We start from the raw sequence: 19,412 nt of genomic DNA on the forward strand, positions 1-19,412 counted from the left end.
CTGACTTATTTACATCTGTTAAATTTAGTTCTTTTAACTACATTGCTGGTAGCAAAAAATTTCAGTTCATCTTTTCTCTGGACGGAATTTATTCAAAACTTTGAGGTTGTAGACATTATTTACACATATTATTCATATTTTGAGGAGGTATAAAATAGCTGAACTTCACGCATGTTTCCCTATACATAGACCGATCCACCCAGCCTACTGATAACAGTGATTAACCAATTCTGTACCTTGGTTTGACCCAAACTCATTGTTATCAATGATGAGTCTGGATCTGTTTAAACCCTTGAGTGCCAACGTCATTTTGTTGCCTATATCCAATATACGCCAGTCGATCGATTTTCCTAATCTTTGCTAAAATTTTGATAAAAATCTGAAGCCAATACAGTGCCATGTTCATTTGGTCCAAAATTGTCAAAAAATTACAGAAAAATTCACAAAATTGGTAAAATGTTGCACACTATAATTTTGGTGGGAAAAATTGCAGTGCTCAAAGGGTTAAAGAGAAAATGGGATGAATAGGTTAAAGGTCCCTTCTTCTTGATGACTGAAATATCCGTTCACCTGATGACATTCAAGGCTACACAATTTTAGATTTATCTGCTGTGAAGATTATTTTGTACCTTCTTGTAGTTTTTTGCAGAAAGAGACTTTTATTATCACCACTTGTACTACAGCCAAATGAAAAAATATTTGTGTTTCTGGAAACCCAACCTTAGTAACCGTTAAAAAAAATCCGACCTGAGACATTTTGTTTGCATTTTTCAAAAAATTTTGAGTAAATTCTCTAAATTTCACTTTATTTTATGGGTCTCAGCCCATAAAAATGAAAATAACATTTTCCTCTGTCCAACCTACACTTATTTTAGGAAGCACATTACAAGAAACACAATTTTGTGAAGTATTTAGCCTAATGTGATATTCTAATTATTTTTAAATGTGTCAACTATGCTTTTACTTTAATTGCTTTTATTCATATTGAGAAAATATCAGGAACTGCAGAAGGCTTGTGAGTGTTTTTAGGCTAAAAGTGTTTTATTTACTAGACCCTAACAACAGTTCCTCTTTAGCACTTTTCACTCAGTCATTTGGTGTTTTCACCAGTCTGAATGAAAGCATGTTCTGTTTATGGCAGAACCTAACATTTATACTTTGAAATCAGTCTGGCCTCTGTCCCCATTAGCCTGTGGCCTCAATATCTACTTGGAACAAATGCTCAGGAACAGTATCACCTAGTAATATGGCGCCCTCAGGTGGTAGAACTGGCAAAGCTCACACACAGCCGGCATTGATGAGATATTTTGTAGTGTTCCATCAATGACACATATTATATTATGAATATGAGTCAGTGTCTATTAATCGAAGATTATTCCACAATAAACTTGTCACATGCAGATTGTTCTATCAAATATAAAATATAAACCATAAGTTTTCTTTAATTACCCTTATTTGAAGCCATATAAGGCTAATGTCTTTCTTCACAACTGATCACAACAACTCTACCTGAAATTAATAATTGATTGACAAGGTTTCTTTATAACATTAATTGATGGGTAGATGTATTATATTTCATTATTTTAAAGTTTCTTTTGCAGAAAACATTACTTTTTCAAGGGGAAAAACTCGGATTGAGGCATTCTGTGTAGGCTGCATAAAGCTACCTACATTCTGATGTCAATTATCAGTCAGATCATTATGCTTGGGAAAAGATTTATAAAATTACTGAAGGCAAGGTTACTCAATTCCCTAGTACACCTACAATTTTCATCATTAAAAATATATCTGACCCAAATGGCTAGTTTGCGAAAATTGGGGGAGCATCTTACTGGCACAATCTGGGAAAGAAAACTGAAACACTGCGACTTCTGGCACTGTGGGATGCCACTAGAGAATATGGATATGCAATTTAACCCTTTGAGTGCTGTACATTTTCCCGCCAAAATTTTAGTGTGAAATTTTACCCGATTTTTATGAATATTTTGGTAATTTTTTGACAATCTTGGACCAAATGGACATTATTTTTCATCAGCTACAGTTTTTGATCAAAATTTTGGAAGAAATCTTAAAAAATTGTGAGGATTACATTTTATAAAGGCAGCAATAATTGACTTTGGCGCTCAACGGGTTTTAGTGCAGGACAGGTTTATAATGATACGTTCTCACACTAAGCATTAGTCAAACTCGTCTCCTTATGAACTGACACACATGGAAGCAATTAAGAAGCCCCTTGGCAACTTGACATTTACAGCAGTGGTGCCCAACACATTACAGAATAGGCTGGAGTAGGTAAATTCTCGTTTCGCATCTGTACGTACGTAGGTTCTGGAAGTTTTTTAAGGAAAAAAATAAAAACCTTTCATGCAGAAGTTTCCACTGTTAACGATATTCTATCACACAATAAAGCTGTGACGTGTACAAAATGCTTCCTTCCTTCTTACAGCAGTCATATTACAACCATTAAACCATGCGGTGAAAGTAAAATTGTATTCTTTTAGAAGCATGTAGTTATAGGAACGAGCAGACTGTATGAGAAAACTTTCAAATAATAGCATGTTGATTTTGTGGTAATTTTTTGAATGCAGTTTTTGCCTTCTTTTGGTTGGACGCAAAACAAAGAATTTACTTACTTTGGCCTTATCAATAAGCCACAAGGATGACACTGTTAACAGATAAGACTCTGCATATATTTTTAGACAGAATATTGTCTCTTTTAACCCATAACCACCATGGTTTGCCCCAAAGCAATTGTTATCAACAGTAATTGTGGACCTATTTACAGGGACTTGGGGGTGTACAGACTCCATCTTACAAAGCCATCACCCGTAACTAGCTAAAATGTGGAACTTTCTTACAAAGATAAAATGCATTTCCCAGCATTTTTCTCCAGTCTGCAAAATGGCTTCTCACTCTACTCCAAAAAGCATATCCAATGCCTAGTGCTCAAACTGTCCTATCAGCGTGTATGCCTCAAAGTGTTGACAACTAAATTGCAGTCAGGACCAGAATTCATTTGTGAGCAAAAACTTTGAATTTCAACATAACTTAGGGAGAAGAAGGGACAAAAATAATGAAATAATTATTACACGTACTGTTCTTTTAAGGTAGAATTCACCGATCAATATTTCTCTGATCTACCACTTGTGGGGGCTAATTTTGAAGGTCTTCGAATAAGAAAGATTTTCAAAACCTTAATTTTTTTGAAAATCAAACACTTTATTTGTTCCCATGGAATTAACAAGGGGATGGCAGCCATTTTGAATTTCAAATATTAGTTAAAGTTACGTGATTTGTTTATAGTACGGTAACCAAACTTTAAAATGTGATCCTTGATTTTTATTATCTTTTGGCAAAAGAATCTTAATATTTGAAAATTTCACTCAGGAAAGTTTGAGCAGAAATTTAAGTCTTTCACTTCCGGGGCTCATATTACCTTAAAACAGTTTCCTCTGACATATGTGGTAAAGTATTTCATTTCTCAAAAAAAAGCAAAACAGGAACTCACCATTCTCAGGCAGTAGGTACCTACAGAGCCTCTTGACGATATTGTCAGAGTAAATGGAGGTTGGACATGAGCCAACAAAATGATAGAAAACATTGAAACCAGCCTGTTTAACAAAAATGAAATGAAAGATGAAAATTAATTTCACTCCCATATAAAATTCTTTGGATAAAGGGTATCGCAGGAAGGAATGAAAACTAAGTGTTTCAGTATTCTGAATTCTTCTCACAGCAAGTATACACTAATAGAAACAAATTTCATGGGAGGATTAATAAGTAAATAAATAAATAAATATTATATATAAATTTATTCATTCATATGTTAGATAACTAATCAATCATACTAGGGCTAAGAAAATGACCTATTTCTGACCCTTGATATTTGCATTTAAGGCATGCAATATACCAGTATATAATTATATCATTATACAGCGATCTGATTGGTCAAGAAGTGAAAAGAGCTATGGTATATTCGCGATATACCACAGCTGGCACATGCATGAGCTCTCGGCTTAGCAAAAATCCTTTGTTGACATTCCATACCTGAATTTCAATATACTGTTGTAATATATTAGCAATAAATCACACCCACTCGATTTTGATCAGTTCACTTCAAACATGCACTCACTAACGCTCGTGCATGTATGTCATGAACTGGTCAAAATCTCATTGTATACCATCATTGGGTGTGCTTTATTGCTTAATTACTTAAGGTAGAACGCACCTCGGGGACAGATATTCAAACTCTCAAACTTTTACAATTCTTTTCTTTTCTAGTATACCACTTGTCAGGGTTCATTTTAAAGCTCTTGGTGAAAGAAAACTTTTCACTGGTTTAGTTTTACAAAATTCGAAAATTTATTTTTCTCCATAGAGTTAACACAGGGATGATTGCCATTTTGAATTTTAAAGATCGGTAAATCTTGGGTTATTTGTTTCTCTAGAACTGAAATTTCATGGTGACCCCAAATTTCTACTCTTGATTTTGAAAGTGAAAGGCTGAAAGATTTTTAAGGAAAGTTCGAGTAAAAGTTTAAGTCTGTCACTGTCGAGGCACATACTACCTTAAATAATATAAATTTTCCAAACTGAATTTATAAAAACCTTTACTTACTTTTCTGGCCTCTGAGACAGTCTTTGCCATGACGGCTGACTTTCCAGTCCCAGGGTCACCGGCCACAACCAGCATCCAATTCTCCACTTGACCCTTAACACTTGTGACTCGCTTAGACGACCTCTGACCCCTACCACTCCTGGGCTGCTCGCTACTCCTGCTATTGTAAATGTTTGTTCCACTGACAGGCGGGGTGGATTCAGTTTGCATGTGAGACATATTGTCCTTTGCCAAGTCTGAGTCACTTTTGCCATTCATAGAAACCTCCCCATTTAGTAAATGGTTTGTCTCGATTCCATTGCTGTTGGACATGAGTTCCTGTGGTGACTCCGCAATACCTTTGTTGATAGAGTTCTGCTTTGTGTTTTCATAGAGTACTGAGCTGTCTCCCTGAGCAAATTCGGAGTAATGTTTGGATGAGACGCTCTTGTCCAAAAACTGTGCTTCCTTTTTGCAACATGTAATTCCTGTGTTGTTCATTTTCTGGGGGGAAAAAAAGCAAATTTGCAAGCATTCATGATTAAATACCAACACAAAGGATAGCACTGATGGATTCAATTATCTTTTCTGATGAAGTCACTTTCTGATCAGATATCTCATCCATTAAAGAGCCAGTGGCTGTAACTCTTGATGACGTTTTTCACTATTTTTGTCAATTGCAGTTTCTTGTTTTATTTCCCAAAGCATATCAGCACAGTTTTCAGTATTATTATTGTTGACAAGTGAATATAGGTGTACAAAGTATCAGTGTATGTTAAGCATACACATACTGTGTTGGAAAGCTAAACAGTCTGAGAAGTGTTTCAATGTGCTGTGAGAAGTGCAGCTGACGTACAAAACAAAAATAGTGAAAAAATCATCAAAAGTTATGGCTACTGGGCCTTTAAAGCATAATACACCTTCTTTTTTTTCCAGATATAAATAATACTTTAGACACTTTACAGAGTTCATTAAATCAGCTTGCAATACAATCTGTTGGATTTCATTAACATTTTGAGTTCTGTTCTTTTCCTGGCACTGTAATTTTAGTGCATCAATTTTGCCAACTTTTATGAATCTTTGTGCAATTTTTTGATAATTTTGGACCAATTGGATATAACATTCCATTGCCTATGGTTTTTTATCAACATTTTGGTGAAAAATTTGAAAAAATCTGACTTGGTTATATTTTATAAAGGCATCAAAATTGACTTTGGCAATCAAAGGGTTAAAGTACAGTACATAGAGAGGGCAAACACTCAAAATTATGATCTATGCTCTGTGATATATACAAAATGAAAATGTAGACTTTCTAGGCTATACAGCAAAATGAATATGTCTGTGAGTGCATCTACACCAGTATATGCACATGTGAGTGTGTCCCTAGCCTGTACGTGTGTCCACAAGGTCTGTCATTCCAATATCTTCCAATATCTGTCCTTGCTAGTTAATCTCACTCATGTTACTATTTGAAATAATTTTCTGCTGGAAAAAGAATAGATACTGCGTTCCTAGCGTAGCAAGACATTTGATAAGTTACAAAACAAGCTCCTTGCATGTACATGTATGAAGATCATTGACTCTACGCATTGTTTACTTTGAAAAACTACCCAAAACGTAAAGTTATTAAAATTACAGTAACTCATATATTGCTTTGTATGAATTTCATACCTTGATCTTCCAGTGTCAATGGCTGACCACTGTTAGGGTATTTCCTCTCAATGCTGGCTTTGAAGGACTTGAGCACATGTTGGCAAAAGTCATTTAGTTCAGTAAGTCTTACCTGTAGAGATAAAATGATAAAACTCAGTGCATTTAATACTCACTAATGAAATTTTCATTGACCCTTAAAAGCTCTAGAAGCAGAAAAGAATGATGTTTAAGGTGCAGATGTGTTTCAAAGACAAATGTCTTGTAAATTTTACAATCATCTTGTCTTTTTTTTTTATTTAAAGGTAGAACGCACCTTCGGGACAGATATTCAGACTGAAATTTTCACAATTCTTTTTCTGATCTACCACTTGTGGGGCTCACTTTAAAGCTCTTGGAGTAAGAAAATTTTCCAAGTCTTAGTTTTAAAAGAAATCAAATTTTTTTCCCCATAGAGTTAACACATGGATGGTGGCCATTTTAAATTTCAAATATAGTTTAATGTTAGGCAATTTAGGTTTTTCTGGTGCCAAACTTTGCATGGTGACACCTAATTTTTATAATTGATTCAAATGGTATTAAGAGAATGAGGAAATTTAACTAAAGCAAAAGTTCAGGTTTTTCACTTTCAAGGCACATACTACCTTAACAATCTTTATTACTGTGATCACAGTCCCTCCACAAGGGCTGTACAGTGATATAAATAAAAGTAGGTAATTTTTTTCTGATTATAAAACACTAGTGCAAGATCTTGGACAGTTTGGCAGTAAACCCTGTCTGACTATACAACTTACTTAATCATATTCCATCCATCTTCAAATTTATAATTACCATCAATGACAAAATAGAAAAGTACACTAAAGGGCTAGTAGCTGCAACTATTGATGTTACTAATTTTGCATTTTTAATATCGAATACAGTTTCTTATTCTAGCCTCAAAGTATGTTGATATTAAACACAGTAGTCAGCTTGCCGATGTCAACTCTCCCTGTATGTGTAAATTGCATTGTTTTTGTTGACAAGTAAATTCTGATCTGGACTAGAATTCAAATCAAAACTGCAGCAGTGCATTTTACATGTGTAGATGCTGTGTTGACAAGATAAATAGTGACTGTTTTCACCATACTTTGGGAGGAGAAAATACATTTGAAATTAAAGACAACAATATTGTCATTGTCACAAGTTAGTTTCTTGCCCTTTAACAGAAATACAATGTATATGGACAAAATAAATGCAAGGGGTAAGAATTCAACTTCTGATTCTCATGATTTAGGGTTTTACACTGGCCAATGAATAAAAATATGCTAAACTTACAAGTTCCTTTCCAGTACTGTTGTCAACACCCTCTACTTGGCATCTGTAATCAAACACTTGATCAGGAAAATTCTCTCTGATATACCTCTTTAATTCCTGTGAATAAAAGAACACCATCCATGGTAAGGCTACTTGGATACCGTACACTACATGCCATACAGTAATTGGTGGTTTTCATTATTGTGCTTAGCGCCCCCAACAATCATACACTTAATGCCTTTGTTCTTCAGATATAAAAAACAGCAGAGGGGTAAATGATTATTGCGAGTACACTGAACACTGAGATTTAACATTGATAAGAAATCTGGAAAAGACTTGATATAAGGATTTATCAACAACGCTAAACTAAAAACATTCAGGATTTATACAGTACTTAAAGGACAGCAGTCTTCAATGCTTGTCAACATGGGATATTTATGTGACGTCTGTCCCTTCATTCTCCTTTGAGAATTCTCCTTTGAGAGTCGTGCCTATGTAATTTGAAATTTGTATTATAACTTTGCCTACATAATTTGTTCAGAGCTAAAGCTGATAATCTTGTTCCTTTAATGTGAAAAAGCTATGCTGATTATGTGCATAGGCTCAACTGCTGAGGGCGGTATTATAGTCTGAGGTGAAGCCAGCGAGGGGCTGTGAGAGAGTCTAGTGCATAGGCTGTCCTTTTCAAATAATATCTCACATATAAGACCACACCCTCAACTCAAAGCTGTTGAAGAGAGAAAGGTGTGATTTCACTACAGTCCAAATGTTTTCTTATATAACACAGTTTCATTGTGGTGATGGTCCATTTCTGTGGATATTTTTTGATCAGGGGGCCTTTCATAGGGCTATAGCGGAGAATGAAATACACATATACAACGTTTACACTAGATTGCTCACAACATTGGTTGGCAGTACCAAGTCTGCGGCCAGCCATATAGCAAATTGACCAGCAAGACAGCCAATCATTTGACAAAATTGTGGAATAATGCATATATCTGTATACTGGCATTTTGGAAGATTTCATTCTCCAAAATGTGTTATTTTCACCAACCCTTATTTTTAATAGGAATGAATTTGAATTAGTTTGAAAGGCCTAACAACAGAAGTAATAGGTTTCCTTTGCTTTCTTGATGTGTTCCTTCTTGAGTCGCCTTCAAGTGTGTGGACATCCTGACAGCCAGGTCTCAGCTATTCTGTGCTACATTGTCATACCTCCATTGTACATTGTCCATGGTTTCATCTTGACACAGTGACTTGCCATGCAAACACATCTAGTGCTTAAACTTTTCCATTTGTTTCAGTTCACGGCTTTTGTATGAAGCAGTTGAAATGCCACTTATCAAGCACTCCACCCAACCCCGATTCAAAAGCTTATTGGTATTTGTTTTACATTTGCAGTTTGTCTTCACCGAATGAATTCAGTCCCCTGTTTTGCAAGCACACCTGTTGCTGTGTCAACAAAAAAAGACTGTTGAAACCGTATATCTCTAAAGTCAGAGTCATCAAGTGTGAAAATCCATTCAGCTGGGTTCTTGTCGTGATTGAAATGCCCAATGCATCTCATTTGTATGTCTGTAATGCCTGGAGGCAATTGCCCTCGGCTTACTATATTCTTGTGTTCTGGCTGTATCTACCAACGTGTACATTTATTGTAAAGCAATTTGAATAAGTTGCATGCTTTTTGAAAGTCTGCTGATTTTCACTGCAATCAGCAGGTTTTGATTTTGGCAAAAAAAACAGCAAAACCATAGTAATTTTGCTAAACTTTTCACTTGAGTTGGCGTCACTTGGAGGCATTTTAGATTAGCAATGTGACAGAGCTAGCTAAATTTGCTGGAAATACTACCAACCTGATATCAAAAGACAAGCAGTAATGTAGGTCTGTATGTACAGTGTATTCAAACACAGAGATTTCAGATGGTAACATGAACTTCACAAGTTTCTCAAAGGTAAATTTACAGCAAAAATGATAGCATTATTGTCATGGGACCACACCAATTTGGTGACTAAACATAACAATCATCACCAAACAGCTCAAGGAACTTTTGCTTTGAAATCTGAACTTCTGGGTTGAAATAGGGAGATAATAAATGTAATACAAAACTCAAACAGCTAATTACTTTATTCAGATTCTAAACTAAAAACATATTTCTATGCAAACTAAACAAGCGGTTGACTTCAGGACATGAATAGGATTGAAAAACACATGCCATGGAATCATGAAAACAGATTTGAATTGAAAATACTTGTACGGTACAATACACTAACTAGCCTAATTTCCAATTAACTGTATGACTTAAGATTTGTTCCAGTCTGTTAAGGACTTTTTCCAGTCTGCTAAATCCTGTCTGTGAAAGCTAAACAGACTTAATTTATAAATGGGGAAAAATTGTCATCTTATTGCATATAAAAAGGTAGGAATTTTTCAGTAATCCTTTCACCCCTTTTATTTAATGTGGAAATCCAACCTATCAATTGAAAACTATAGGATCAGACCAAACCTTTTGTGGCAGAAGGGTTAGAACTTCTGATGTCACATATTTGCCTTCACACTTTGTTATGAATGTAGTGACTGAGAAAAAGCGGTGACAATAAGGTGAATACCTGCATGTATCACAGAGACCTTTAATAACTGGGTGTTAGTCAGAAATGTTACTAATCAAAAGCTAATGTTGCATGTACTTTGTACAGAACAGGCAATCTTGTCAAAGGTAAATAAAATGCTTGATACACTTTGTACACTGAATTAGCCAATTTCACATACCTATATCTATTACAACAATGCTTTATATTCTCAGAAAATTTGCATACTTTGATTTAAATGTGGATTTTAGAATTCAATATAAATTTGTAAAATATACAATATTTTCAAATCAAGAAAAAAATTATTTTATGAATGTTTTTCATACTTATTAACCCTAAAGTTTAAGTGCTGTAATTTATCTAGCCAAAAATTTCTTGAGACATTTACCGATTTCTATGTTTTTCATAATTTTTTAATAATTTCAGACCAAATGGACATCACATTTCATTGCAACAATTCTTCATCAAAATTTGGCAAAAATCTAAAAAAAATTGACTGGGGTATATTTTATAAAGGTGGCAAAATTGACTTTGGCACTCAAAGGGTTAATTACCAAAGACAATATGTTATACTAAGCGGCTTCCACATCTGCTTTATATGCCGTTCATACACAGGCCATTGAAACGTCTCTGAAACGGTTCTGGGCCAATACTGACACAGAAAGTTATGTGTGGACACTCCGAAGTGGTTCTGAAGCGTTTCAGATTTGAGACGGTTTAGTCGGCCCGACCAGAGCCGTTGTAGGGATTAACTCTATCCGCAAATCGCTGTGTGGACAGACTGAGCCGCTTCAGAAGCGTTTCAAACGCCCTCACGCGACAGGTATTTGTAACATAAAACAAACAACAACCAATATACAATATTCACTTTCGCCATTGCTGCCGAACACAGTACTACATCTCGGTATACTGGTCCGACGAAGAGATAAGCTTGCTACCAAAACCCTATCAATTCGACCAGAAAAAAATATTTACGATTTGAAAAACGTCGAATTAATAGGAAATTGAAACTGCCGAAATAATTTAGTGGTCGAATTTAATTTGGAATGACGAGGATGAAATTTAAGCGAGACATGTTTGCCATGTTTAGACTGCTTCAAAGCATGGACTGAAATTTTGTGAGGTCGACAAATTAGGTAACAAAAAAAACCTCAAACGCACGTTGGTGTCACATCAAAATCAAAGTGGCCGCGATTACAAACGGAACAATCTGTGAGACTGCCACCGACCGCTCGACGGACGACACCTAAGTTGACATCGTGTGCCAGCCCTTGGAAATATATTGTAACTCCTTGACAGGCAGATGAGATAGTCTTATAGCGTTTGATGCATTGAAAGTTTGTAAAAATAATAAAAAATGACATCACCGATCATAAGAAACGTGGTGTTGAAGATAATAGTTTTTAAAAGAAGACTATGACGACCATATTTCTGTAAGTATATCTATCTAACTTTAGAAAACTAACATCTGAATATTTACTTCAACCAACACTTTTGGATTTGTTCTACTCTTTATTATAAGATTAGTCGAATTTCTGGAAAGTAGGTGTACATTTTCGATGTCTGTGTATCGTCTACACCGAAGTCATATCCGAAAGAGTATAATCAGTTCGCGACAGCGTAAACCTCTCTCTCCCTCTCTCTCTCCGGCATTTCAATGTTTTATATTGTCGACATTTATATATCAGTCTGAAGTTTCAGGTCACTGCTCATTGCAAGTAGTTGATGTCATTTTTTCCGTATCGGGCATGGTCTCTATCGTCACTCTAATCGTTAGTGTTTTCCTATTATATTCCATATCAAACTCAAAACACAACGTGAACAACGCTGATAATATATTGCATCTTTCGTATCGAAAAACCGGTAAAGTTCGTAACTGGTGACATGTCACGGCCTGGAGAAAGTTCATCACCATCGATCGAATGTCCGTGGCGCTTTTGCTTCCAAATAGACATATTGAAATGCACAGGGAACTTTGCGGTATGGCAATTATATGAATTTTACTGTGAAGAAAGTCTGTGACTTTAAATTGGCCGTACAGCCAACAATAAACATGGCGGAGCAATGATACCGATTTCAGAGACTTCGATTTTTTTTTCATTGCGACCTCGACCGCTGGTGAGAGCGAGTCGTCTATTTTTCCCACTGGCTATTTGGCTTTGAATTTTCAATTGCCATCATGTGCTAAGTTAAAGCTAAAAACAAGACGGGCGTTCTCTGTAAATCAATAAGCCTTTTGAATATGAAAAAATCGGACATCTGAACCTCAACACGCAGCTTGAAAGTTGTTCTCCGAATCAGGACAGGGACATCGGCCCGGGACATCGGTGAGGCCGGATTTCACGTAGTAGCTATGGAAAACCGACGGCTCGTTCGTTGTAAGAAACCATGCGATGTACGCTCCCTTGGGCCGTGGAATTTCGCCGTATCGCCTCTACAGACTACACCGTCTATTACCTAACCATGCTATTAAACAATCACACGATAGTTCAGTAACATATATCTTCATTAATCTACCGATCATCGACCGTCGAACACTTCGAAAACAATGGTCGCGGTCACGGATTCAAGGACGTTCACAAGAAGAAACTATCAATAAGTGGCGCGCAGAATTATTTTTACTGGTTTTGAGAACTTCTAAAATAACTTGTAATCTGTATATCTTCGCACATCGAACCGATATTGTATCACCGTCGAAGTTTATGTCTTTCACTGTAGAGTAACACATATTCAGAAGAGTCCCACAGAGCAGTCAAATGAAAGGATAATTGCTTCAAACGAATGAAATTGCACGAAAGAATGAAAATCAACAGCACACCCTGGACGTGATTTAAAACAATAGCGCTTGTGAATAGGACTATTCTATTTGAGTAAAAAGTGCCGTTTTTCTCGCAATTTTAGCAACTGTAACGACCCTTTATTCTTTAATACCTTTCCATAATTGAATTAAACTAGGTTTAGGGCTTATACACACAGTGTACACTGATGTACAGAACTTTAAAAAGTATTCTGCTAGTAACGAGCAGGGTTTACACTCTAATGGGCGCAGTAAAACAATGGTCACGTCCATAGGTTCAAGGACGTTCACGGGGAGACACGATGGCAAATAGTGCAGTGTCGTAAAATTGCTTAGACTAGTTTTAAGAACGGTACAATATCTGGTCATCGGTGTACTGCTACCTGTGAATCGAAACGACAAGTGTAGACCTATAGCTTCGAAATTTTATGGGAGAGACACCACGACTGAGACCGACAGTAGCACAACAAACTATTCCCAATTGTGCGTCCGTGTTTAATACAGACATCTCTGTAGGTGATTCTGGTTTCTCAATCGAATCAAAAGTCCGACATTGACAAAATTGACATAAAATAAGTCCGAAAAGTTATGTTTTATTCAACTAACTGATTCATCTCCTTTGATATCCCCTAAGCTACATGTAAACAGTCCGGAAAGACTGACATCGATGTCTCCCGGGCCCCCATTTCTTCACCGTTTTGCAAAACATCTCATCAGCCGGACGCATGGGCAATGTCTTTGTACGTTGGTCAAAACTAATGACAGTATAGGTCAGGATGTAACATCGGTCAAAGTAATATTGAATATGGAAGACGAAAATGCTTTCATCGATTGACAAAAGTGAGAGGGAACGAGTCAGTATATATCGAACCATAAAGGGGAGATCGAGACTGCCATCCCCCATGATTTATCAACTGGGAACAAAATATATATTTCGATCAACAGACTTACACAACCAGAGACAGCATTTTATTCTGCTTTAAAATAAGTCACCGCCTTTCCTATAATAACATCCCCGTTTGCGTTTCGATCTACTCTGCTCTGTCCCCAATCGTATGGCCGTCCGGGTTTTGCCTGCCGTACTGACTGACACATGGTTATTTCTTCACATATTTTTTCATCGTTTTGCATAAAATACAGCATCTCTTTGGTGCACAAGGCAAATCAACGTTTAGAAGGAAAGTCACAGGAGGTTAGGATATTATATACCGTAAGTGAAATTAGAATGGAATGTTGGAGATGAAAAGACTTTTATCGGTCGACAAAAATTGCCATAAACCGAGAATTGAGATTGTTATGATTTATAATTGGGAACAAATATCGATTGAGTCATTAAGTTTGTGTTTGATTCGTTTCAAAGATGTGTTTCACATTCTTATCCGATTGTTTGTGTTAATGAAAATTTTTGTTTCGCTTCGGATATTTGTAGGGAAGTTTGGATTAGTGTGGACGGTAATGTTTTGTTTGTGTGGGGAAGCTTATGGCGAGGCGAAACAAACATTTTTATTAACACAAACAATCGGATAAGAATGTAGGAACACATTTTAGAAACGAATAAAACACAAACTCGACACAAAAACATTTTGGATAGTTAGGTGGGGAGCCTCTTTCACATTCTTTACAGCCAGTACGACGTCGTCCATTTCAGCCATCTTGTTACAAACAATGCTTGGCCATACACACCTTTTGAACTCGAGAGGGCGCATTAAGACGTCTTAAACATCAAAACAATGGCTTAATTTTGTGTATGTGGACGCAAGCGGACTCAATCTATTAATCCCCTGTGTTTACAAATCACAAATAGTGTTGCAGAAGCGTTTCAATTTTTCCCTGTCTGAACATAGTATTAGTTAAAGGTTTCAATGCTGTATGCAGAGAATTAGAACACTAATATTAGCTTTTAAATATTGGCTGTGAATAAGCTTATTATTATGCTAAAACAGCAACTATCTTTACTCAAATCACTGTGTGAGATTTATTTTGCACAGTCCTTTTTCACTATGTACCCATTCATGAGCCTGAATTTCAAAAGCACCCCACACAATACGGCAACTCTCAAATCAACGACTTCAGTTTACTGTGCCCTCACAGTTGGCATGGCAACAAATGCAGCATGCCTTGGCAGGTCAGGGGGTCAACTCCTGAAAGCGGCGCCCCGTTTCTGTTTTCAAAACTCAATGAGTGTGACTAGCAGCGTTGTAGAACTCTTAGGCATAGTTTTCAATGACACTGTCGCCTAGCAACAGCACTTGAACTGACCCCGGCTTTATTCTGTGCCATAGATTAACAGATGATATTCTTGTATTTTATCATGATTTTGAACAGTTATCCAGTGGCTGAAGACAAGAATTAAGGATGTACTTGATAAGTTGCTGTTGTTGAACTACTTGAAATCAATTGAAGCATGCCAATGCAGAGATGATAATACCAATTTATTTTTTTTAAGTTTGCAAAGTACCCCAGAGTAGTGCTGAAGTTTATTTCGAGAGCTTACATAGCTTGTAAAACAAGCCAAGAAATAAAGAAATCAAATATTATCACTGAGTTGAATTTGCCATTCTGATAAACTTCTGATAAATTGTAACTTTTGGTATTGATTTTATGCATTTTTTGAAAGACATTAGTGATTCTCATGCAGGGTTTTGTACTTTGAAGCGATTACCAGTGTGTACCTTTCGAATGTTAGTCTGTACAGCCAACCAACATACCAGGTATATGTAATGGTATTTTGAAACTCTTCCAATAACATACCTCATTGTGAATTTTTGTTTTTACAATTTCCAAAAAAGAACTCTGATAAATTAGGAAAACTATCAGAGCAAGAAATATTGAGTTTAAAGGTGAAAATAAAATTAAACAAACGTAGAAGAAAAGTTTTTGTTTCAAACCAGAATGATGGCAAAGTACACCATAAACCATTACAAGATGAAGAATACTTGAGAAAAAATAAAAGGCATCTAATACCAAAATGTAAGCCGTACATACATATTAAAGTTCAGTCTGCTTATTTTGGAATCTGTCACTATCTCTGTTAAAGGATCAGTGTAGTTGTAACTTTTGATTATTTTTTCACTATTTTTATTGTGTATGTCAACTGCTGGTTCTTGTTCTACTGCAGAAAGCTCATTGAAACACCAACTATTTAGCTTGTCAAAATAGCATTTATACATTGAAATGCATTGTTATTGTTTACATCTGAATGCTATCCAAGACAAGAATTTACTTGTCAACAATAACAATGCAGTTTACACATGTACAGACTAGGTTGACAAGGTGAAACTGTGTATCTCAACATGCTTTCATGAGTAGAACTAGACACAGCAGTTGACAAAAATCATCAAAATCTGCAGAACTACTGGCCCTCATTACACCTTCTTTGTACATGGGCTGAAGGCCATCAAATGCAAATACCGGTATGTAACAGTGCCTTAATGTGAGCATGTTCCATTCCATTCCATTCCATTCCAAATTCCATTCCAAATAAAACAGAACCATACTTATAGAATGAAAATATGGAAACAGTTACAGTGGTTGTCTCAAGACATACCAGCAATCATCTTACCCCATGGAACTTCCTACACCTAGAAAACATAAGATTATTTTAAAGTAGGGTTTAGAAGAGGGTTAAATACCTTGAGTTGCAATTTGGGTAGTTCATCCTCATCCAGGAATTTTGTAACGTGTTCCATTGGCACATCGGAAAGGTAGCTTGGATCACGGATCATGAACAAGGCATTGGGATTATCATTGAGCAGAGCTCCCCGGAGGATTTCCATGTGAGTGATGGATAGATTGGGAACCCACTCATATTGGTGGATGACATCTTTTGACACCTCTCTGGACGTAGGAATCCAGCCATATCTAAATGAAGGAAAGAAAGCATGAGTTTAGTCCTGACGGTGGGGCTAGGTTTTAATTTGTCCACCCAACTGTTTGTGAGTGATGTGTGATAGCGAGTATGTGAATGCGAGTGCTTCATGAACTCTACAGCGAGGAAAAATTGTAACAATGTGTAGCTTGGTTATGAACCACTATTTTTTAAGGATGTCTTCACTATAGGTGACTGGGTGCTGTACGATGTGAGTTTGAATACCATTGAATATCTACTCATGAATTTCAAGGACAGTAGGAATACATACATGTGTAAAACACACATTATGGCAAACTTGCAGAATGCAGGGCCCGATCTCCTTCATAAAAACAATCAGGTTTTCTTAGGTAGCCTTGATTATACAACTGGACCCTCTTGGCTTATGTTTGTTTGTAAAATTTGTTTTCATCAGTCTTGCGAACAAGACCACAGGTAACAATAACATTACAGACCACGTTATGTGAAAATTGTGACTTGTTCACTCATTACAGCTCTTGTAGAACTGACCTTTGACTATGATTTTTGTTCTCTGTATCAACTACGGTTTCTTGGTCTATTCTGTAAAACTTGTTGAAATGCTAGGTATTGAGCTAATCGACACAGCTTGGGGATATGTATGTACATGTAGCGTGTAATGACTACGAGTATTGCCAAATGTATTTGCATGTGTCACTTACACATGAATTGATATGTCAGCAATAACAACCCTTCCTAGACATCTACAGGCTGTGTTGACAAGCTGAATACATGTACCTGGTATTTCAACGGGCCATACAAAGTAGAACAAACATTAACCATACTTGATACACTGTCTGATACACTGAACAAGAACAAAATACTGAGAAGCGGTTAAAAGGGTGTATCTATGAAGTTGTGAACAGATTTTAAAGCTGTAACATTCTTATAAAAGATCTACATGTACAGAAACAGGTAATAATCAATATTGCAGAAACACATTCTAATTAGTTACATTATTTTTTGCTGTTAGTTACTAATCTCACATTATTTTGAGATGAAGAGGTGACACATGAGTTGGTCACATCCCTCATTATAACAGAGGGGTGTCTGTCTTGTTAAGGCTCCATTACTGGTAACTTTTGATGTCAAGTATTTCATTTTATTATGTTTGTAAAATAGTTCATTTTTTCTGTTCAGAAAATCATGTTGTTAATACCTATAGTGTTCCACTTGTCAATATAGCCTGTATGTGTGTTACATTATTGACAACCAATTTCAAATCCAGACTAGTACAGTCTGTACCAGAAATAAATTGCAAACAGTAGCACAGCATGCTATTCACATGTGTTAGCACAGTTAAAGCTTCATATCATATTTTAACAATTTCCTGGGAAGCGAACAAGAAAATATATTTGCTAACATGAACAACTATTATCAAATGTTGATAAACATCACAACTTTATGCAGAAATTTTAAACTATTATGCAGTTTTAAACACTATAAATTATATCCAGCATCATGAAGTACTGTAAAACAAAACTTTTCAGCTAGCATCCTTTTTTAGCTAATTTAGAGAAGTGATCAAATTTGTTAATTTAGGATGCCACTAATTTAAACTTTCCTCCGTATTTACTTTGCCTAAGACGTCTTTTCAGCTAAATTAAAAACCTGCTAATTGCTGCATGAAAATCCAAAATCACTAAAAAAGCATGCAGCTAATTCACAGTGTTCCACAAGTAGTGTCCCACAAACATTACTGCCATGCAAGATCTCACACACTATTTTCAGTCCAGAGAATGGTGTTTAATGCAAGATCTTTTGTTTTTGTCTGCATGCATGCAAGCAAGACACACATGCCGACTATTTCAATGCCTAATTGCTCTAATTACCTCTCTCCAAGCAAAGTAAGGAAGAATGGTTCACCATCCGTCTCGTCATGGCAACGCTCTATTTCCTCCAGGCAAGTACATATCGTTGCCTCTGTGGTAGAATCTTTTGGAACGCCCCACCTTAAGTCACACTCTATCACTTGCAGATTCCGTGATTCACACCATTCCTTCAATTCCGGAAAAACCTGTCAAGATAAGTGTTCCTTCCAATATTAAGTGAAATGCACCTCAGGGACAAATATCTGGACTCAACTTTTTGCAATACTGTTTGGATCTATCACATGGGTGCAGGGCTCTTGACGTAAATATAACTTTCACTGTCTTATTTTGTCCAAAATTTAAAATTATTTTTTTTATTGTAGAGTTGACATAATAGTACATGTACTCCAAAAATCTAGAGCATGATAACTTATTTCTCTAGCAGCAAAGTTTGCCCAGTGACCCCTGACATTTATTCTGATTTGGAAGAGAACTGTTGAAAGCTTAAAGAAAGTTTTAGCAAAAGGAAGTCTTTAATTTTCAAGGTGCATCCTGGTATCTTAATATATGGATTTTCTTCATAGAACAATTTTCTTTAAAAAATCTAAATTTCACTAGCCCTTAAAGGAAATTCAAACTGATTTACAAGAGCTAGTATTTCTCTTAATTATTTCTTATAAATCTAAACAAAATTTAAATGACTGTACAGAAGACCAGTAGTAACCCCACTTCCATGAATAGCATTTGTACATGTTTGTTTATTCAGTTTTTAAAATATTTTCCTACTATTTA

At 36.0% G+C, this 19,412-nt stretch overlaps 1 protein-coding gene across 1 annotated transcript in view; it reads right to left on the bottom strand.

Annotated features, from left to right (window-relative positions):
* LOC139141968 (TPR repeat-containing protein DDB_G0287407-like) overlaps positions 1-7,588 on the bottom strand; it is a 42,188-nt gene extending 34,600 nt beyond the window's left edge. Inside the window, exons 1-4 of the mRNA XM_070711750.1 lie at positions 7,562-7,588; positions 6,269-6,380; positions 4,619-5,101; positions 3,509-3,611 (exon numbers count right to left, since the gene is read on the bottom strand). Of these exons, the coding sequence (XP_070567851.1) occupies positions 3,509-3,611; positions 4,619-5,098 (583 nt within the window). The 5' untranslated portion in view covers positions 5,099-5,101; positions 6,269-6,380; positions 7,562-7,588. The remainder of the gene's footprint in view (positions 1-3,508; positions 3,612-4,618; positions 5,102-6,268; positions 6,381-7,561) is intronic.
* Positions 7,589-19,412: the final 11,824 nt, after the last annotated feature.

This window comes from Ptychodera flava, chromosome 10 (genome assembly GCF_041260155.1).
Source record: "Ptychodera flava strain L36383 chromosome 10, AS_Pfla_20210202, whole genome shotgun sequence".
Classification (NCBI taxonomy): domain Eukaryota; kingdom Metazoa; phylum Hemichordata; class Enteropneusta; family Ptychoderidae; genus Ptychodera; species Ptychodera flava.